General features: G+C 46.6%; 2 protein-coding genes across 37 annotated transcripts in view; both read right to left on the reverse strand.

Moving 5' to 3' along the window:
- LOC148385753 (uncharacterized) overlaps window positions 1-22,295 on the reverse strand; it is a 226,599-nt gene that overhangs the window by 160,040 nt on the left and 44,264 nt on the right. For 32 of the 35 annotated variants that reach the window (XR_015853117.1, XR_015853121.1, XR_015853119.1 and 29 more), the window contains 2 exons: window positions 20,884-21,054; window positions 2,893-2,970 (listed from right to left, as the gene is read on the reverse strand). Coding sequence is in view for 7 of the 35 variants with exons in the window: in XM_088356378.1 (XP_088212504.1) it covers window positions 2,893-2,970; window positions 20,884-21,054 (249 nt within the window). In the remaining 28 variants the exon portion in view is untranslated. Of the gene's footprint in view, window positions 1-956; window positions 1,035-2,892; window positions 2,971-3,093; window positions 3,295-3,317; window positions 3,570-20,883; window positions 21,055-22,295 lie in introns of those variants that run through there. The other 3 variants (XR_015853135.1, XR_015853134.1, XR_015853133.1) reach the window with 3 other exon arrangements.
- LOC148385770 (janus kinase and microtubule-interacting protein 3-like) lies at window positions 4,509-6,025 on the reverse strand. 2 transcript variants are annotated; one of them, XM_088401166.1, is made up of 5 exons: window positions 5,960-6,025; window positions 5,676-5,898; window positions 5,386-5,619; window positions 5,181-5,306; window positions 4,509-4,811 (listed from the first exon to the last, which is right to left on the reverse strand). In XM_088401166.1, exons 2-4 carry the CDS (start codon window positions 5,748-5,750, stop codon window positions 5,190-5,192), a joined length of 426 nt encoding a protein of 141 aa, XP_088257292.1. In that variant the 5' UTR covers window positions 5,751-5,898; window positions 5,960-6,025; the 3' UTR covers window positions 4,509-4,811; window positions 5,181-5,189. The 2 variants fall into 2 exon arrangements, with proteins under 2 accessions (XP_088257292.1, XP_088257291.1); XM_088401165.1 differs by having other exon boundaries at window positions 4,509-5,306.

The raw sequence follows: 22,295 nt of genomic DNA on the forward strand, positions 1-22,295 counted from the left end.
TTTGAAGAGGACTGGTTACAAGACAGACTTTTCTGATTTATTTAATGGGAAGAGGACTTATTTAGTTTATTTAATCTATTTTTGTTCCCTGGCAAAATTGGATTTGCTGAAATTGTATTTTGCCAAATCTCGATTTGAGACCTGATAGGAAGTATTAAACGCTTAGTTAAATCAATACAAGTTGGTAATAAGAGCGAGTAATGTTGGTTGAACCGATGAATGAAGGTTGAAAGCAATTTAAATTATGACTTTGTATAAATACTAGATATTAACAGAACATCTACTGCGCAAAATGGGCAGAGTTTACTTGTTTGAGAAGGAGTGGCTTATTCAAAACTAAGATTTATGTAATCTGTTTGTTCCCAGGCAAAATTGGATGTGATGCAATTCCAAATTTCACCACATGATGGTGCCCAATTTTGACTTCATAGGACATATTAAACACTTAGCTTGTTATTATGTTCAAGGTAATCAGATTTGTTTATCATTCTAATGGCCTCTTCAAAACTATTCTGGATTACTACTTTGGATCTATTCTACATTACTTGGCAACAACATACTCTGTAACAGATTAGGCAGTATAATCACATATGTTAACTTGAGAGTGCCCACACTCAATCTACTTATCGTGATGTGTTAAATCAATTACTGTTAGACATTATTTGTCTGATAATCTACCAAATCTTTGAATTGAAGAATTTGTGATTTAATTAATAGCTTGTTCAGGGTAATCAGACTTGTATATAATTCTAATGGCCTTCTTTTGAAAACTATTCTGAATTACAACTTTGGATCTTATATTACTTTGCAACAATCTACTCCGTGACAGATTAGGCAGTATAATCACATATGTTAACTTCAGTGCCCACACTGTATTTATTTATGGTTATTTGTTAAATCAAGTACTGTTAGACATGAAATAGGAAGTGTTTAACATAAATGTTATGGCTACTCACCATTGTAGCTCGCTCCTGGTCAATGATACGAGCCTCTTCTTGCAGTGGAAAACTTGCAGCCAACAAACACCGTGGAACCTAAAGGAATGAAATTAAACATTAACATTTCGCCTCGACCAATTTTCACACGTACAACGCAACGCGGCTACACTTCTGCTATTACAAACGTAAATCTCCTTAAACACAATGAGTGTTACTTACCGTGTACGCTCTAGACGGTCCAGTTGCAAGCAGAAAATAAAGATATTTCTGTTGATAATCGTCGCTGCTCAGTGGCTCACGGCCATCGCGCCAACAGATTTGAATTTTGGCGGAGGTTCGGGCAATTACGTCATATCCGCGGCATTTGACTGCGACGTAATACCCGCTTATCTGAAACGGCAGTTAAAAGTAGAGTTACATCAAGTTTTCTTGGAACCTAAACGAATGAAAGAAAACTATCATTTGGCCACAACCAACATTCACAGATACAACACAACGTGCGGGGTTGAGGTTAAAGATTGAGTGAAGGGCCCTCGTTTTAAACTACTGTTTTGAAAAGGAGTGGGAACAAGTAAGACGTATTTAATTTATTTAATGGGAAGTAGTAAGACTTATTAAATTTATTTAATCTACTTTTCTTCCCAGGCAAAATTTGATGTGCTGCAATTCCAAATTTCCAAAGTGAATGAAGGAATGAAGTCCTTTAAATTATGATTTTGTATAAATACTAGGCATTAACACAAAATCGACGGCACAAAATGGGCAGACTTTACTTGTTTGAAAAGGACTGGTTACAAGACAGACTTTTTTAATTTATTTAATGGGAAGAAGACTTATTTAGTTTAATTGATCTATTTTTGTTCCCTGCCAAAATTCGATTTGCTGCAATTCCAAATTTCCAAAGTGAATGAAGGAAAGAAGTCGTTTAAATTATGATTTTGTTTAAATACTAGGCATAGACACAAAATCTACGGCACAAAATGGGCAGACTTTACTTGTTTGAAGAGGACTGGTTACAAGACAGACTTTTCTGATTTATTTAATGGGAAGAGGACTTATTTAGTTTATTTAATCTATTTTTGTTCCCTGGCAAAATTGGATTTGCTGAAATTGTATTTTGCCAAATCTCGATTTGAGACCTGATAGGAAGTATTAAACGCTTAGTTAAATCAATACAAGTTGGTAATAAGAGCGAGTAATGTTGGTTGAACCGATGAATGAAGGTTGAAAGCAATTTAAATTATGACTTTGTATAAATACTAGATATTAACAGAACATCTACTGCGCAAAATGGGCAGAGTTTACTTGTTTGAGAAGGAGTGGCTTATTCAAAACTAAGATTTATGTAATCTGTTTGTTCCCAGGCAAAATTGGATGTGATGCAATTCCAAATTTCACCACATGATGGTGCCCAATTTTGACTTCATAGGACATATTAAACACTTAGCTTGTTATTATGTTCAAGGTAATCAGATTTGTTTATCATTCTAATGGCCTCTTCAAAACTATTCTGGATTACTACTTTGGATCTATTCTACATTACTTGGCAACAACATACTCTGTAACAGATTAGGCAGTATAATCACATATGTTAACTTGAGAGTGCCCACACTCAATCTACTTATCGTGATGTGTTAAATCAATTACTGTTAGACATTATTTGTCTGATAATCTACCAAATCTTTGAATTGAAGAATTTGTGATTTAATTAATAGCTTGTTCGGGGTAATCAGACTTGTATATAATTCTAATGGCCTTCTTTTGAAAACTATTCTGAATTACAACTTTGGATCTTATATTACTTTGCAACAATCTACTCGGTGACAGATTAGGCAGTATAATCACATATGTTAACTTCAGTGCCCACACTGTATTTATTTATGGTTATTTGTTAAATCAAGTACTGTTAGACATGAAATAGGAAGTGTTTAACATAAATGTTATGGCTACTCACCATTGTAGCTCGCTCCTGGTCAATGATATGAGCCTCTTCTTGCAGTGGAAAACTTGCAGCCAACAAACACCGTGGAACCTAAAGGAATGAAATTAAACATTAACATTTCGCCCGGACCAACATTCACACGTACAACGCAACGCGGCTACACTTCTGCTATTACAAACGTAAATCTCCTTAAACACAACGAGTGTTACTTACCGTGTACGCTCTAGGCAAAATTGGATGTGATGCAATTCCAAATCTATCTGAAACGGCAGTTAAAAGTAGAGTTACATCAAGTTTTCTTTTTTAATCAACACAATCATTTACAACCGTTGACCAGAAAGAATCGTCGAAATTCGACGTCCCCCACAAACGCCACGCTCACTCGCTTTTCAGGGCAACAAAAGTACTTCTTTTTAAAAACGATGAGTTGTACTTACCGTGTACGCTCTGGACGGTCCAGTTGCAAGCAGAAAATAAAAATATTTCTCTTGTTAGTCGTATGTTACCATCCGCTGTGTCTTTGTCAACATCGCCGCCATTTTCCTACTTCCTGCTGCGAGCCACGCCCACGGATTTAAATTTGGGCGGAAGCTCTTTCCATTGGCGTCGTTTTCGCGTATAGCAAATCCGATTGGTTGGGAAGGGGGCACGGTTATGCAGCCGAGGAGTCCTGTGATCGGTGGGATGTAAAGTAGGCGTCGACGTCACGTCCGCGTCACGTGACCACGACGTGGCAGACGTCAAATAGCAACCGCTGTTTTGTTTAGTAGACTTACAGTTGTTATGCATTGACAATAATGGCGCACACACCAAATAGATTTAAATAAATTAAATAATTCTTCTGCCCACTCTCTTTTAAACAAGTTAACTCTCCCCGCGGATTTGAATTCCGGCGAAAGTTACGCCCATCGACGTCACGTATGTCACGTGACCACGACGTGGCAGATGTCATATAGCAACCGCTGTTTTGTTTAGTAGATTTACAGTTGTTATGCATTGGCATAATGGTGTGCACTCAAAATAGATTTAAATAAATTAAATATTTCTTCTGCCTACTCCCTTTTAAACAAGTTAACTCTGCCCACGTCCATTGACGTCTTGTCTGCGTCACGTGACCACGACGTAGCGACGTCATATAGTAACCGCTGTTTTGACCAGTAGACTTAGTTATTATGCGTTGACATAATGGCGCACTGGTTAGCATGGCCACCTCTTAAGCATGATGATGCGGGTTCGACGCCTGATCAATGTTAGCATGGAGTGAGCTGAAGTGCATGGCGCTGAAGATTTGAATCTTTGAAATGCGCTGAGGTCTGACATATCAGGCAGAATGGTTTGCCATCACGTTCAACAAAAAATAGAAACTTTCCCACTCTGATTAAAACGTCCTGTGTTCATCTACGTATTTTCGTTTTGCTGTGCATCTTTTCCCTGCCATTTCGAGAGCCCAATTGACACTCATAGTTTAAAGAAATGTGTTTGCCCATCCTACTTTGTGGAATTTCACCACATGCGCTTTTGACCAAAATACCAAATTGAACTCAAGTGAAGCCAACACGCACAACCCCCCCCCCCCCACACACACACACACACAAATGTTGATATGAACATAAAAGAGCCGCATGCGGTTCGGGAGTTGCGGCTTGGCCAAACCTGTACTATACAACTTTATTTGTATAAAATTTTCACAACAGCTGTCACACAAACAAAGCGGGAAAAACCGAAGACGTGCGTGTTCCGCCCACGCTGGATTTATTTGCACCTTTGAAAAGACACCGTATTGCCGCAGATGTGGCAAAGAGTACTTTTGGGCATCTGAGACGGAAGGATGTCCAAAGCATCACGTCACCTGCTCTGGTAGGCATGGTGGTGGGACGTTGAGGTCAACCGCTTTGGGGTTGGCTGACTCTTTGATCGCAGGATGCCACACACTTGAAGACAGAAGCAGAAAAGCAGAGCTAAATGCAAAATGTACTCACCGGTGACTCCAATTTTTTTCCCCCCTGAAGAAACAGCTGGACGGGTGGCCCCGGCTGGCCAGTGGGACTCTTGTTATTCTGACCCTTTTTAGTGCGCGTTTGGGGCAACAACCGTTTTTTGTGGCGCTCTCTTCTGGTTCAAAAGTGCCCTGCATGTGAATTTGCTTTTCCTGCCTTCTGATTGGATGAGCGCCGGTGTGACGCGGTGCCTCTGTCACCGTGGCGGGGGGTATACGTTGGCATCGGAGCGTCTGCCAACGTCTGAGACCGGCTGGCAGTGTATCGGAGGTGTCGAGTGCGGTGCCGCTGGAGCTCACTCACCAGCTGGTGTTAGGGCCACAGAATGAAGGCCAAGGAGAAGAATAGAAAGAGAAACAGAAACTTCTCCTCCAATTGTTTGATTTGTCTCTTCTGAGCTTCGATGAATTCTTTCAGCTCTTTGTTCCTCTAGGACGGACAAATGGAAAGTGGCATTCAAAAGCCAGTAAGCGTGCAAGTAAGTGCCGGGCTGGCTTTGGGCCCTTACCTGTTGCGCGCTGTGCAGCAGATCCATTCTCTCTTGGAGGATGCAAGCGTCGCGCTCCCTCAACTCGCACATCAGGGCTCGCTTCCATTGGTCCACGGCGCTCCTAAGCTCTTCTCTCTGATCCGCCGTCAGCACGTCATTCACGCCAGCGTGGCTGGCTTTTTCGCCGTCCGTGGCGGGGCAGTCCCGCTGCGGTAGCGCCTCGTACAACATGGCCTCCAGCTCCAGGATCCTCTGGGCCGCAATCCTCGTCCATCAGTGGTCCGGCGGGAGATTTGAGGGCGGCTTACCTTATGAGCCTGGTCCATGGAACACTTCCTGAAGTCCAACTCTTCATGCAGGTAGCCCTTCTGCTTGCAGAACATATCCTAGCACAGCTCAAGGTCAGAATTGTTGGGGCACATTGCCGGAGTTCCCCTTGGCTGATGTCGCGTGTCTGTCTACCTTCTCACTTTCAATGTCCAACATCTTCTGTTGAAGTGCTGACTTGGTCACTTTGATGTATTCTAACCACTGAGGAAAGGCTGCTGTCACATAAGCAGAATGCGAGAGCGTGCGTGGACGTGCGCGTTACCTTCTCGGCTAGGGTGAGAAGGGTCCTGGCGTGAATCACGACCACCTGCTCCTCGTTGGTGAGATTCTGCAAGAGCCCAAAGGCACAGCGTCAACAAGCTTCTTTCAGCGCAAAGCCTTCCAAAAGTCACATTTGAGCCGCCGAGTCTCGTGGAGTGCGAACATAAGGAGTTCGACATACACTTACGGCGTTATAGCCCAGGATGTCCAGCTTCTTCATCAGATCACTGATGACGATGTCCGGGGGAAAGGCGCAAGGAGCAATGTAAGGTGTTCTGGGACCTCGGGTTAAGGTTAGGGTTGCGAGGGACGCCTTACGTACGCTCACGCCCTCGGCCTCGCAGTAGATCTGCAAAGGGCTGAGGCCGTCTGGGAAACGGACTTGCAGAAACTTCAAGACGGGGGAGCGCCACTCCCTCTCCTGAAAGGCAGAGGCATGCATCCGTCCGTCCGTCCGTCCGTCCGTCCGTCACATCTCTGGCCTCAACACGCTTGTGCGAGTCTTCCCACCTCCATCTCCAGGATGCGGAACTCAAGCAGTTCGTTTTGGTCTCGGATATCCTGGATGTGCTCTTTCAGACGCGCTTCTTCCGCCTCCATCCGCCTGACCTGAAAAGACAGTCAGACCTCATCTGCGGGGCTTCCCGACAGGTGTGACGCCAAGCGACTCCGCCCAGCGCCTTTCTTTCCGTCACCTTTTCGGCCAACTGCTGATTGCTCTGAGGCAGCAGCTGCTTCTCCTCCACCCACTTGACATTCTAGAAGAGACAAACGCGTGGACAGCTTTGGAATGTTGTGTCATTTTCATCCACAAATTCTTTGGTTGACTGGAAAATGACATTTGCTTTTCTCCGCATTTTCCCAGCCACGTTCGGGGGGGGGGGGGGGGGGTTGGTCCAGTAATGCCAGACGGATGAGTGACTGAAGAATGTAGCTATTTTGTCTGAGAAAAAGGTGTGCTCATTGATGAGCTTACCTGTCCTTGTTGCTTCAGCGCTGACTCCAGATCTGCTACTCTGCTTTGATAGTGACCCATTTCTACCATCAGCTTTTCTCTGGTCTGAAAGGAGGAGGAGGGAGGCTCCTCCTCCTCCTTTCAGACCAGAGAACACCCGAGGCTGGGTGAGAACGGGGAGGCTGCGACCCGGCCGGGGGTTGCGGGAAGGGGCGCCACCTTGATCTCCTTCTCGGCGTCGTAGTCCCCTTTCGCTGGTCTGGGCTAGCAGAGCGTAGGCTCGTTGCAGCGCTTGATATTCTTGCGTCAGCTGGCGGTAGCGAAGCTCCGCCTCTTCATGCACACACCAATGCAACACAGCACTAGTACCAGAATCAGTCAGACCGGCGACAAAGCACCCGCGACGCAAAGACGAGTCCGATTCCAGGCTGAAGAGGAATGTTTGGTGCCAATACGCTGGCAGAAATGGCGGGCTACCTCTTCGGGTTCCGTGTCGGGGGTTCTGTCGGTGTGAAAAGACAAGGACGATCCGTCCGAGTCCACCAACACGTCTTCGTCGTAGCCGTAAAATGTTTCGATGACCTGCGGGCGCGGAAGCGAACATCTCTCTGAACAAACTGAAGCGACACCTCACGATGAATCGACGAGAGGAACGATAGCGAGAAAAAGGCCATTTCATCTTGCGCAACACCAAGCAGCCGCAAACAAACAGACTCACCTTGCAGGACCTCACGCTTTGTTCCTCCTCAGAGATTCTCGACGTCGGTATCGTAGCAGCAAATCTCTCTCCTGTCGACACAAATAATCCGCCTTTGAGATTCTTTGGATGCAAAGGGAACGAACGGCTCCGGCGCAGAAACAAACGCGACTCACAATGACATTTCTGACATGAGCTCCTGTCTCCAGAGCCTGAAAAACACGTCACCGGCGATGATTGGAGGGACGCTCGTCTTTTCCAAAAGTGACAACTACAGGGTGTGTCAGGGTTTTCCAGATTATCTTTATCGTATCATTGTGTTGCTTTGACTTTGACTGCGACCTGTAATAAATAATATTATTTATCCCTTATTTATCCCTATCGCTTATCCCTTCCTACACAAAGTCGTAAAACACCCCTTGCTATGTTTTGACTAGAGGTCAAGGGCTTCCTCTATTCAATCCACTCTTACACCCACCCTGTTTCTCTTAATTAAAATGCTCGTGCAGGAGCCGAGAGTCAGACTTCATTCGTACAACGGATGGACTCTCCACCTGCAGGTGTCCAAAAGAACTTACTTGTCTCCCGTGTGGTTCTTGCAAAATAAGTTGGAGCGAGCGCAACTCTAACAGGGTGCATTTTGCCACTAGCTGCCTACGGACAATGACGTCGCGCTCGCGGCTCATGGTTGACGGGCTGAGCAGCCGGGCAAGTCCGTCGTTTTCAGCGCACAGCGAGTGGCAAAGGCGCTGACAAAACGGGAGCTTTGAGCTGCTGAAAACGGCAAAACAAGTCTAAAGCGTGTTCAAACGCGTGCGCACAATGCTCCTGCTTGAAAGGTCGGAATTTAAGGGGCCAATTTTTTGGATGGCGGCCGCCGGCCAAGCTTTGGACGGAAAAGGTTTCCTGGCGACAGCGAGCGAGCGCGGCGCTGCCGTACGTGCACCGAGTCGCCTGCCTGAAGACCTTGGACAAGTCGTCGATGATGTGCCGCTGCTCCACAACTTGAAGGAACTCCATTTCACCGTCCTGCTGGCCGCAACCGCGGTCCAGGTCATTGAGCGAACTAGGCCTTCTCTGTGGAACACAAATGCAGTGGACTCTGTTGGCACGCCGCCGTTGTCCGCGTCGACTTACCAAGCTTGCCATCTCCTCGTTCTCCTGGGTGACAAAGCGCACTTTGTTTTCAAGGCGACACAGCACCAGCGAGAGTTCTTCATTCTTCCTGCTCAGGCGTTTGTTTTTGTACAGGAGTGGCAGAAACTGGCTTTCTGTTTCTCTCAGTCGCTTTAGCTGCAAGCATGAAGTGCGGGATGTGAAAGACGCACAACACGCGGGCCAGAACGTATCCATTCCTTTTGCATCGGTTTGAACGGAATCGTGGCTTTGGCTCCCAATAAAAGACATCTACCAGGCAACCGACTCGCCGCGCCGCTCAACTAATAAGCAAGCGCAATGGGTGCCTCGCTGGATGGCGCGCATCAAACGTAGCGCAAACCTTCAAGCGTGCCGTCAATAAATTACCAGTTCATTGCGCTCTTCAGAAAGCAGGGCGTTTCGATCCTCCAGTTTCCTGATGACTGCGCTGAGCTCAGCGATTTTCAGATGAAACCGTCGCGTGTCCCGATCCTCCTGAGACTGAAAACGCCCCGCAACACACACACACAAGCACTCGTTCAAAGTTCAAAACTGTTTTTGTGCTACCTTCCTCCAGCAACGAACTAAGTCATGCGTACTGCAAGTGTGTGATGAGGTGGCTTACGCAATGAAGAGGATTGCTAGTAGCGGCGTTGACCCCACTTCCAGGGTAGTTTAGGCCCGCCCTTTGGGAATCCCTCAGGGCAGCGATCTGCTGCTCGGCAGCCTGAGTCTGCAGCTGAAGGCGGTGGACGTGGCCGGCCCCAGGGCTTCATCCAAAACACTAACCGCTCTGTCTTTCAGCTTGATCTCATCCGTCTGGATGTACAAACGGGGAGCGCTCAGGCAGGCGGGCAAACTCATTTGCCAGAATTGTGACAAAAACAAAGAGAGCAACCGGCCAATTTTTTTCTGGAATCGACTAGAACACCTTTGCTGTGACAAAAGCGAAGCGAGCAACCGGACATTTTCTTCTTGTGAAATAGAATAGAATAGAATGCCTTAGGTGTCATTGCACTGCAGGTATACAACGAAATTGGGAACATAGCCACGCACCGCGCATCTGATCAGTCCTACCAGTCGGCGGATCTCCCTCTCGCAGTCTCTCTTGGTTCGGCTCAGCTCCTCCCGATGCTGGTGATGAGCCGATCGGAGCTCGGCCGCTCGGGACTGCCAGGCCTGCTGGGCCGCTGCCAGGGCTTCTTCCGCGCTCCTGGTGGAGGCGACACCGCTCGGTCTCCCGACACCGCCGCGTCTCCTCCACCTCCGCCAGCAAAGCGCCCCCCCTCCTCACCTGAGCAGACATTGCGCCACACCGGGCCGTTGAGACCGCAACGGAGCGCCGCGACGCTTACTGGGGACAAGCTACACAATACGGTAGCGGCCGCATCGAAGCCCGACGTGGCGTGCGGATAGTCAGACACGGATAGAGCGGATCACCTTGTCCATGGAGCCGTCCCTCAGGCTGAGGACCAAGGCATTCAGTCGCTGGATCTCTCCATCTTTGATTTTGATCACTCTCATCAGCTCCATTTCATGCTGCCGCAGTAATGTCTCCCTGGTAATGGCTAACTCTTTCTGCTTCTTCTCATGGAGTTTGCTTTTGAGTTCCGTCATGGCGGCGGTGGCACGGTGGTGCTCCGCCCGCAGGTCCTGACTTCTCTCTCTCTCCAGACAGCTGACCTGACATGACTTAGACTTAGACAAACTTTATTGTCATCTTGTCTGCACATGGTGCATACAAAACGAAATTCCGTTGCATACGTCTTACAACAAAGTAGTGATATTGCAGTTGAATAGAAGTAACATATCCTATGAAAATATATATATATACATATATACTATATATATATATATATATATATATATATTAAAAATAAGTATAAAGTGCAGCAGTGATAATTATGCAATAGTGCAAGTAGGCAAAACAGTATTCAAGAGTGTGCAGAGGAATGCTAAACCATGTATTAAACTTCTATTTAAAGGGTTTATACAAGTTCAGTAAAGTTGGTAGTGCGAGATAGTGCAAGATAGAGGTCCGTAGTGTCATAAAGTACAGTTCTGTGAATGTGTGATGCAGAGTTCAGTTTAGAGCTCAACAGTTCTAGTGTTCAACAGTCTGATGACAGCAGGGAAAAAGCTGTTGCAGAACCTGGTGGACCTGCAGCGGATGCTGCAAACCTCTTCCCAGAGGGCAGCAGGGAGAACAGTCCATGGTGGGGGTGTGATGGGTCATTGATGATGTTACGGGCACGGGACATGCAGCGCTGAGATGAAATGTCCTGAATGGAGGGAAGAGGAGCCCCTATGATCCTCTCTGCTGTCCTCACCACTCTCCTCACGTTCTTCCAATCGGAGGCGGTGCAGCCTCCACACCACACAGAGAGACAGCTTGTCAGAATGCTCTCTATGGTGCTCCTGTAGAACGTCCTCATGATGGGTGGGGGCAGGTGGGCTCTCCTCATCCTCCGCAGGAAGTACAAGCGCTTCTGTGCCCTCTTGACCAGTGCCGTAGTGTTCATAGTCCAGGTGAGGTCTTCTGTGATGTGGACCCCCAGGAATTTGGTGGTGCTGACCACCTCCACAGCTGAGCTGTTGATGATCAGTGGAGCGTGGTGAGGCTGTTTTTTCCTGAAGTCGACGATGATCTCCTTCATCTTCTCCTCATTCAGGATCAGGCTGTTTTCTCTGCACCAGCCCACCAGCTGCTCCACCTCCTCTCTGTAGTCCAGGTCGTTGTTGTCTCTGATGAGCCCCACCACCGTTGTGTCGTCTGCTGACTTCACGATGTGATTGGTGGTGAACCTGAGGACGCAGTCGTGTGTCATCAGGGTGCACAGCAGGGGGCTCAGGACGCAGCCCTGAAGGGAGCCTGTGCTGAGGGTGATGACATCAGAGGTGTTCTGTCCGACCCGGACTGACTGAGGTCTGTTGGTGAGGAAGTCTAGCAGCCAGTTGCGAAGGGGGGTGTTGAAGCCCAGGTGTTCCAATTTTCCTACCAGATGCTGTGGGATGATGGTGTTAAACGCTGAGCTGAAGTCCAGGAACAGCCTCCGCACATGGGTGTTCTTCTCCTCCAGGTGAGCCAGGCTCAGGTGAAGAACGGAGGAGATGGCGTCCTGAGTGGAGCGGTTTTGCCGGTCGGCAAACTGGAACGGGTCAAATAATAGGGGGAGTCTGGAAACGATGTGACCTTTAAGCAGCCTTTCGAAGCACTTCATCATAACCGGAGTCAGTGCAACAGGCCGGTAATCATTAAATGAGGTGATTTGAGGTTTCTTCGGCACCGGAATGATGGAGGCAGTCTTAAAGCACGCCGGCACTGTGGCTTGGCCCAGCGAGGTGTTAAAAATGTCTGTGATGACCCCAGCCAGATGACTTGCACATTCCCTGAACACACGCCCAGGAATGTTGTCGGGGCCAGGGGCCTTACAGGGGTTGACTCTCCTCAGGGTCTTCAACACATCGGCGGAGTCAAGGCAGAGTACCTCCTCTTCCTGATGGGGGACAGTTTTAACTGCTGGAGTGCCGTTTAGTGCCTCGAACCTCCCAAAGAAGTTATTTAGACCATTTAGAAAGTCAGCATCAACTACACCCACCGGGGGGGGGGAGGGTGAGTTGTAGTCTGTAATCGCCCGTATGCCTTGCCACATACTCCTGATGTTTTTGACGTCGTGGAAACGATCCTGAAATTTTCGACTGCGGTCTCGCTTCGCTATCCTGATGGCACGGTTCAAGTTGGCTCTCGCTGTCCTCAGTGTCTCCTTGTCGCCAGACTTGAAGGCAGAGTTCCGCGCTCGTAGCGTTTGACGTACCTCCTCAGTCATCCAGGGTCGTTGGTTGCCCCGGGTGATGATATTCTTAGTGGTGCTGACGTCCTCGGTGCATTTGTTGATGTAGGCTGACACAGTCATGGCACACGCATGTCTAATCTACATCGGGAAAACTGGGAGGGAGGGAGGCAGGCAGGGAGGCAGGCAGGGAGGCAGGCAGGGAGGCAGGCAGTGTCTGTCTGTTGAGGTTTTCACCTTGTTCTTCTCCTGCTGAAGTTGTAACTGGACGTCCATCAGTTTGGTTCTCAGCTCGTCATTGGCGGCCTGAAGGGCGTCCGTTCGCTCCGCCTTGGCCCGCCCTGCCGGAGCTCGTTTGGACATCTCTTACTCGAGTCTCGCCCGGTCGTCAGTCAGAGATCACAACATTTGTACCTGGAGAGCACAAACGCAGCGCTGTTTTCCACTGGCTTCGAACTCAACTTCAATCGGTACCGTAACTTACAACATCATAAACATAGAACTAGCTTGACTTATTCATTGAATAAATGCATTTGGTTCTTCAAAACTGCATCACGCAACATAGCGTGACCGAGACGGCCGTTATCCACCTGCGTGAAGTTATTTGGTGAAATGAATGAGATGTTTAAGACACCATCGTTCTGTCTCTATGTAGATGAAGGTAAATAATCGATTGCTGAAGGTCCAAAGGTGTTGTGATAAACAAATAAACATATTAGTGATTAGTGACATATTTGTGATAAACATATTAGGCAGGATAATCACATATGTTAACGTGACTGCCCACACTGTATTTATTTATGGTTATTTGTTAAATCGAGTACTGTTAGACATGAAATAGGAAGTGTTTAACATAAATGGAAGACGAAAGGGGTACTCACCATTGTAGCTCCTGCTGGTCAATGATACGAGCCTCTTCTTGCAGTGGAAAACATACAGCCAACAAACACCGTGGAACCTAAAGGAATGAAATTAAACATTAACATTTAGCCTCAACCAACATTCACAGATACAACGCAACGCAAACTACACAAACGTAAATCTTTTTAAACACAATGAGTTGTACTTACCGTGTACGCTCTAGACGGTCCACTTGCAAGCGGAAAATAAAGATATTTCTGTTGATAATCGTCGTGTTTGTATCCGGTGTCTCGCTCAAGGCCATTGCGCCCACAGATTTGAATTTTGGCGAGAGTTCAGCCTATTGACGTCATTTCCGCGGTGTAATACCCGCATATCTGAAACGGCAAAGTTAAGAGTAGAGTTAAATAAAGCTTTTAGTCAACGCAATAATTTACAACCGTTGACCAGTCGAAATAATCGTCGAAATTTGGCGTCTGTGGCTGGAAGCAGACGCCGAGTTCGACATTCCTCCCAAACGCCACACTCCCTCGCTTTTCAGGGCTAAAAAAAAACAGTTGTAATTACCTTGTACGCTCTAGACGGTCAAGTTGCAAGCTGAAAACAAAAATATTTGCCTTGTTAGTCATCGTGTTACTAACAGCTGTGTCTTGTTTGCCAGAACTGCCGCTTTCCTACTTCCTGTTGCAAGCCACGCCCACGGATTATAATTTTGCCGTGAGTTCCGCCTATTGACGTCATGTCCGCGTCACATGACTGCGACGTAATATTATCTAAAACTGTTTGTGCGGTATTGTGTTGTTCTGTGCGGTATTGTGTTATTCTGTGCGGCGTCGTGTTGTTCTGTGCGGCGTCGTGTTGTTCAGTGCGACGTCGTGTTGTTCAGTGCGGCATGGTGTTGTTCAGTGCGGCATGGTGTTGTTCAGTGCGGCATGGTGTTGTTCAGTGCGGCATAATGTTGTTCAGTGCGGCATAATGTTGTTCAGTGCGGCATGGTGTTGTTCAGTGCGGCATGGTGTTGTTCAGTGCGGCATGGTGTTGTTCAGTGCGGCATAATGTTGTTCAGTGCGCCATAATGTTGTTCAGTGCGGCATGGTGTTGTTCAGTGCGGGATGGTGTTGTTCAGTGCAGGATGGTGTTGTTCAGTGCGGCACGGTGTTGTTCAATGCGGCATGGTGTTGTTCAGTGCGGGATGTTGTTGTTCAGTGCGGCATGGTGTTGTTCAGTGCGGCATAATGTTGTTCAGTGCGGCATGGTGTTGTTCAGTGCGGCATGGTGTTGTTCAGTGCGGCATGGTGTTGTTCAGTGCGGCATGGTGTTGTTCAGTGCGGAATGGTGTTGTTCAGTGCGGCATGGTGTTGTTCAGTCCGGGATGGTGTTGTTCAATGCGGGATCGTGTTGTTCAGTGCGGGGTGGTGTTGTTCAGTGCGGGATGGTGTTGTTCAGTGCGGCATGGTGTTGTTCAATGCGGCATGGTGTTGTTCAGTGCGGGATGGTGTTGTTCATTGCGGCATGGTGTTGTTCAGTGCGGCATGGTGTTGTTCAGTGCGGCATGGTGTTGTTCAGTGCGGCATGGTGTTGTTCAGTGCGGCATAATGTTGTTCAGTGCGGCATGGTGTTGTTCAGTGTGGAAAGGTGTTGTTCAGTGCAGGATGGTGTTGTTCAGTGCGGCATGGTGTTGTTCAATGCAGGATCGTGTTGTTCAGTGCAGCATAATGTTGTTCAGTGCAGCATGGTGTTGTTCAGTGCGGCATGGTGTTGTTCAATGCGGCATGGTGTTGTTCACTGCGGGATGGTGTTGTTCAATGCGGGATCGTGTTGTTCAGTGCGGCATAATGTTGTTCAGTGCAGCATGGTGTTGTTCAGTGCGGCATGGTGTTGTTCAGTGCGACATAATGTTGTTTAGTGCGGCATAATGTTGTTCAGTGCGGCATAATGTTGTTCAGTGCGGCATGGTGTTGTTCAGTGCGGCATGGTGTTGTTCAGTGCGGCATGGTGTTGTTCAGTGCAGGATGGTGTTGTTCAGTGCGGCATGGTGTTGTTCAATGCGGCATGGTGTTGTTCAGTGCGGGATGGTGTTGTTCAGTGCAGGATGGTGTTGTTCAGTGCGGCATGGTGTTGTTCAGTGCGGAATGGTGTTGTTCAGTGCGGCATGGTGTTGTTCAGTGCGGCATGGTGTTGTTCAGTGCAGGATGGTGTTGTTCAATGCGGGATCGTGTTGTTCAGTGCGGCATGGTGTTGTTCAGTGCGGCATGGTGTTGTTCAGTGCGGCATAATGTTGTTCAGTGCGGCATGGTGTTGTTCAGTGCGGCATGGTGTTGTTCAGTGCGGCATGGTGTTGTTCAGTGCGGCATGGTGTTGTTCAGTGCGGCATAATGTTGTCCAGTGCGCCATAATGTTGTTCAGTGCGGCATGGTGTTGTTTAGTGCGGGATGGTGTTGTTCAGTGCAGGATGGTGTTGTTCAGTGCGGCATGGTGTTGTTCAATGCGGCATGGTGTTGTTCAGTGCGGCATGGTGGTGTTCAGTGCGGCATGGTGTTGTTCAGTGCGGCATAATGTTGTTCAGTGCGGCATGGTGTTGTTCAGTGCGGCATGGTGTTGTTCAGTGCGGCATGGTGTTGTTCAGTGCGGCATGGTGTTGTTCAGTGCGGAATGGTGTTGTTCAGTGCGGCATGGTGTTCAGTGCGGGATGGTGTTGTTCAATGCGGGATCGTGTTGTTCAGTGCGGGGTGGTGTTGTTCAGTGCAGGATGGTGTTGTTCAGTGCAGGATGGTGTTGTTCAGTGCGGCATGGTGTTGTTCAATGCAGGATCGTGTTGTTCAGTGCAGCATAATGTTGTTCAGTGCAGCATGGTGTTGTTCAGTGCGGCATGGTGTTGTTCAATGCGGCATGGTGTTGTTCAGTGCGGGATGGTGTTGTTCAGTGCGGCATGGTGTTTTTCAGTGCGGCATAATGTTGTTCAGTGCGGCATGGTGTTGTTCAGTGCGGCATGGTGTTGTTCAGTGCAGGATGGTGTTGTTCAGTGCGGCATGGTGTTGTTCAATGCAGGATCGTGTTGTTCAGTGCAGCATAATGTTGTTCAGTGCAGCATGGTGTTGTTCAGTGCGGCATGGTGTTGTTCAATGCGGCATGGTGTTGTTCACTGCGGGATGGTGTTGTTCAATGCGGGATCGTGTTGTTCAGTGCAGCATAATGTTGTTCAGTGCAGCATGGTGTTGTTCAGTGCGGCATGGTGTTGTTCAGTGCGACATAATGTTGTTTAGTGCGGCATAATGTTGTTCAGTGCGGCATAATGTTGTTCAGTGCGGCATGGTGTTGTTCAGTGCGGCATGGTGTTGTTCAGTGCGGCATGGTGTTGTTCAGTGCAGGATGGTGTTGTTCAGTGCGGCATGGTGTTGTTTAATGCGGCATGGTGTTGTTCAGTGCGGGATGGTGTTGTTCAGTGCAGGATGGTGTCGTTCAGTGCGGCATGGTGTTGTTCAGTGCGGAATGGTGTTGTTCAGTGCGGCATGGTGTTGTTCAGTGCGGCATGGTGTTGTTCAGTGCAGGATGGTGTTGTTCAATGCGGGATCGTGTTGTTCAGTGCGGCATGGTGTTGTTCAGTGCGGCATGGTGTTGTTCAGTGCGGCATAATGTTGTTCAGTGCGGCATGGTGTTGTTCAGTGCGGCATGGTGTTGTTCAGTGCGGCATGGTGTTGTTCAGTGCGGCATGGTGTTGTTCAGTGCGGCATAATGTTGTCCAGTGCGCCATAATGTTGTTCAGTGCGGCATGGTGTTGTTTAGTGCGGGATGGTGTTGTTCAGTGCAGGATGGTGTTGTTCAGTGCGGCATGGTGTTGTTCAATGCGGCATGGTGTTGTTCAGTGCGGGATGGTGTTGTTCAGTGCGGCATGGTGTTGTTCAGTGCGGCATAATGTTGTTCAGTGCGGCATGGTGTTGTTCAGTGCGGCATGGTGTTGTTCAGTGCGGCATGGTGTTGTTCAGTGCGGCATGGTGTTGTTCAGTGCGGCATGGTGTTGTTCAGTGCGGCATGGTGTTGTTCAGTGCGGCATGGTGTTGTTCAGTGCGGCATGGTGTTGTTCAGTGCGGGATGGTGTTCAATGCGGGATCGTGTTGTTCAGTGCGGGGTGGTGTTGTTCAGTGCAGGATGGTGTTGTTCAGTGCAGGATGGTGTTGTTCAGTGCGGCATGGTGTTGTTCAATGCAGGATCGTGTTGTTCAGTGCAGCATAATGTTGTTCAGTGCAGCATGGTGTTGTTCAGTGCGGCATGGTGTTGTTCAGTGCGGCATGGTGTTGTTCAGTGCGGCGTAATGTTGTTCAGTGCGGCATGGTGTTGTTCAGTGCGGAATGGTGTTGTTCAGTGCGGCATGGTGTTGTTCAGTGCAGGATGGTGTTGTTCAGTGCGGCATGGTGTTGCTCAGTGCGGCATGGTGTTGTTCAGTGCGGGATGGTGTTGTTCATTGCGGCATGGTGTTGTTCAGTGCGGCATGGTGTTGTTCAGTGCGGCATGGTGTTGTTCAGTGCGGCATAATGTTGTTCAGTGCGCCATAATGTTGTTCAGTGCGGCATGGTGTTGTTCAGTGCGGGATGGTGTTGTTCAGTGCAGGATGGTGTTGTTCAGTGCGGCATGGTGTTGTTCAGTGCGGCATAATGTTGTTCAGTGCGGCATAATGTTGTTCAGTGCGGCATAATGTTGTTCAGTGCGGGATGGTGTTGTTCATTGCGGCATGGTGTTTTTCAGTGCGGCATGGTGTTGTTCAGTGCGGCATGGTGTTGTTCAGTGCGGGATGGTGTTGTTCAGTGCAGGATGGTGTTGTTCAGTGCGGCATGGTGTTGTTCAGTGCGGCATGGTGTTGTTCATTTCGGCATAATGTTGTTCAGTGCGGCATAATGTTGTTTAGTGCGGCATGGTGTTGTTCAGTGCGGGATGGTGTTGTTCAGTGCGTTATAATGTTGTTCAGTGCGGCATGGTGTTGTTCAGTGCGGCATGGTGTTGTTCAGTGCGGCATGGTGTTGTTCAGTGCGGCATAATGTTGTTCAGTGCGGCATAATGTTGTTCAGTGCGGCATGGTGTTGTTCAGTGCGGGATGGTGTTGTTCAGTGCGGGATGGTGTTGTTCAGTGCGGCATGGTGTTCAATGCGGAATGGTGTTGTTCAGTGCAGGATGGTGTTGTTCAGTGCGGCATGGTGTTGTTCAGTGCGGCATAATGTTGTTCAGTGCGGCATGGTGTTGTTCAGTGCGGCATGGTGTTGTTCAGTGCGGCATGGTGTTGTTTAGTGTGGCATAATGTTGTTCAGTGCGGCATGGTGTTGTTCAGTGCGGCATGGTGTTGTTCAGTGCGGCATAATGTTCAGTGCGGCATAATGTTGTTCAGTGCGGCATGGTGTTGTTCAGTGCGGGATGGTGTTGTTCAGTGCAGGATGGTGTTGTTCAGTGCGGCATGGTGTTCAGTGCGGGATGGTGTCTTTCAGTGCGGCATGGTGTCGTTCAGTGCGGCATGGTGTCTTTCAGTGCGGCATGGTGTCGTTCAGTGAGGCATGGTGTTGTTCAGTGCGGCATGGTGTTGTTTAGTGCGGCATGGTGTTGTTCAGTGCGGGATGGTGTTGTTCAGTGTGGCATGGTGTTCAGTGCGGCATGGTGTTGTTCAGTGCGGTATCGTGTTGTTCAGTGCGGTATCGTGTTTCTCAGTGCGGTATCGTGTTGTTCAGTGCAGTATCGTTGTGTTGTTCGTATTGTGTTTAACACTTAGCCTCTAACACTTAGCCTCTAACACTTAGCCTCTAGCATCTAGAAGGTAAATAAATAGGAAGGAAGGACTCACCGGTGACGTCTTCGCCCACGTCCAAGCGTTGTACTTTGTATTTTCATCCTTCTGACAGTGGAAAACATAGCCAACAAACACCGTGGAACCTAAACGAATGAAAGAAAACTATCATTTGGCCACAACCAACATTCACAGATACAACACAATGTGACGTGCGGGGTTGAGGTTAAAGGTTGAGTGAAGGGCCCTCGTTTTAAACTACTTTTTTGAAAAGGATTGGGAACAAGTAAGACGTATTTAATTTATTTAATGGGAAGTAGTAAGAGCTATTGAATTTAATCTATGTATTATATTCTATTGTATTGTATTCTGTTGTATTCTTTTGGATTGTATTCACACTAACCCCACTAAAACTTCAGCCCACAAAAACTCGCCTCTGGCGCCTAGCCTCTGGCACTTAGCCTCTAACACTTAGCCTTTAACACTTAGCCTTTAACACTTAGCCTTTAACACTTAGCCTAGAAGGTGAATAAATAGGGTTAAAGGTTGAGTGAAGGGACCTCGTTTTAAACTACTTTTTTGTAAAGGAGTGGGAACAAGTAAGACGAGGACTTATTTAGTTTATTTAATCTATTTTTGTTCCCTGGCAAAATTGGATTTGCTGAAATTGTATTTTGCCAAATCTTGCCTTGAGACCTGATAGGAAGTATTAAACGCTTAGTTAAATCAATACAAGTTGGTAATAAGAGCGAGTAATGTTGGTTGAACCGATGAATGAAGGTTGAAAGCAATTTAAATTATGACTTTGTATAAATACTAGATATTAACAGAACATCTACTGCGCGAAATGGGCAGAGTTTACTTGTTTGAGAAGGAGTGGCTTATTCAAAACTAAGATTTATTTAATCTGTTTGTTCCCAGGCAAAATTGGATGTGATGCAATTCCAAATTTCACCACATGATGGTGCCCAATTTTGACTTCATAGGACATATTAAACACTTAGCTTGTTATTATGTTCAAGGTAATCAGATTTGTTTATTATTCTAATGGCCTCTTCAAAACTATTCTGGATTACTACTTTGGATCTATTCTACATTACTTGGCAACAACATACTCTGTAACAGATTAGGCAGTATAATCATATCTGTTAACTTGAGAGTGCCCACACTCAATCTACTTATCGTGATGTGTTAAATCAATTACTGTTAGACATTATTTGTCTGATAATCTACCAAATCTTTGAATTGAAGAATTTGTGATTTAATTAATAGCTTGTTGTTATGTTAAGGGTAATCAGACTTGTATATAATTCTAATGGCCTTCTTTTGAAAACTATTCTGAATTACAACTTTGGATCTTATATTACTTTGCAACAATCTACTCCGTGACAGATTAGGCAGTATAATCACATATGTTAACTTCAGTGCCCACACTGTATTTATTTATGGTTATTTGTTAAATCAAGTACTGTTAGACATGAAATAGGAAGTGTTTAACATAAATGTTATGGCTACTCACCATTGTAGCTCGCTCCTGGTCAATGATACGAGCCTCTTCTTGCAGTGGAAAACTTGCAGCCAACAAACACCGTGGAACCTAAAGGAATGAAATTAAACATTAACATTTCGCCTCGACCAATTTTCACACGTACAACGCAACGCGGCTACACTTCTGCTATTACAAACGTAAATCTCCTTAAACACAATGAGTGTTACTTACCGTGTACGCTCTAGACGGTCCAGTTGCAAGCAGAAAATAAAGATATTTCTGTTGATAATCGTCGCTGCTCAGTGGCTCACGGCCATCGCGCCAACAGATTTGAATTTTGGCGGAGGTTCGGGCAATTACGTCATATCCACGGCACATGACTGCGACGTAATACCCGCTTATCTGAAACGGCAGTTAAAAGTAGAGTTACATCAAGTTTTCTTGGAACCTAAACGAATGAAAGAAAACTATCATTTGGCCACAACCAACATTCACAGATACAACACAACGTGCGGGGTTGGGGTTAAAGATTGAGTGAAGGGCCCTCGTTTTAAACTACTGTTTTGAAAAGGAGTGGGAACAAGTAAGACGTATTTAATTTATTTAATGGGAAGTAGTAAGACTTATTAAATTTATTTAATCTACTTTTCTTCCCAGGCAAAATTTGATGTGCTGCAATTCCAAATTTCCAAAGTGAATGAAGGAATGAAGTCCTTTAAATTATGATTTTGTATAAATACTAGGCATTAACACAAAATCGACGGCACAAAATGGGCAGACTTTACTTGTTTGAAAAGGACTGGTTACAAGACAGACTTTTTTAATTTATTTAATGGGAAGAAGACTTATTTAGTTTAATTGATCTATTTTTGTTCCCTGCCAAAATTCGATTTGCTGCAATTCCAAATTTCCAAAGTGAATGAAGGAAAGAAGTCGTTTAAATTATGATTTTGTTTAAATACTAGGCATAGACACAAAATCTACGGCACAAAATGGGCAGACTTTACTTGTTTGAAGAGGACTGGTTACAAGACAGACTTTTCTGATTTATTTAATGGGAAGAGGACTTATTTAGTTTATTTAATCTATTTTTGTTCCCTGGCAAAATTGGATTTGCTGAAATTGTATTTTGCCAAATCTCGATTTGAGACCTGATAGGAAGTATTAAACGCTTAGTTAAATCAATACAAGTTGGTAATAAGAGCGAGTAATGTTGGTTGAACCGATGAATGAAGGTTGAAAGCAATTTAAATTATGACTTTGTATAAATACTAGATATTAACAGAACATCTACTGCGCAAAATGGGCAGAGTTTACTTGTTTGAGAAGGAGTGGCTTATTCAAAACTAAGATTTATGTAATCTGTTTGTTCCCAGGCAAAATTGGATGTGATGCAATTCCAAATTTCACCACATGATGGTGCCCAATTTTGACTTCATAGGACATATTAAACACTTAGCTTGTTATTATGTTCAAGGTAATCAGATTTGTTTATCATTCTAATGGCCTCTTCAAAACTATTCTGGCTTACTACTTTGGATCTATTCTACATTACTTGGCAACAACATACTCTGTAACAGATTAGGCAGTATAATCACATATGTTAACTTGAGAGTGCCCACACTCAATCTACTTATCGTGAT

Source organism: Syngnathus floridae, chromosome 16, assembly GCF_059516105.1.
Source record: "Syngnathus floridae isolate MCC-2025c chromosome 16, RoL_Sflo_1.0, whole genome shotgun sequence".
Classification (NCBI taxonomy): Eukaryota; Metazoa; Chordata; class Actinopteri; order Syngnathiformes; family Syngnathidae; genus Syngnathus; species Syngnathus floridae.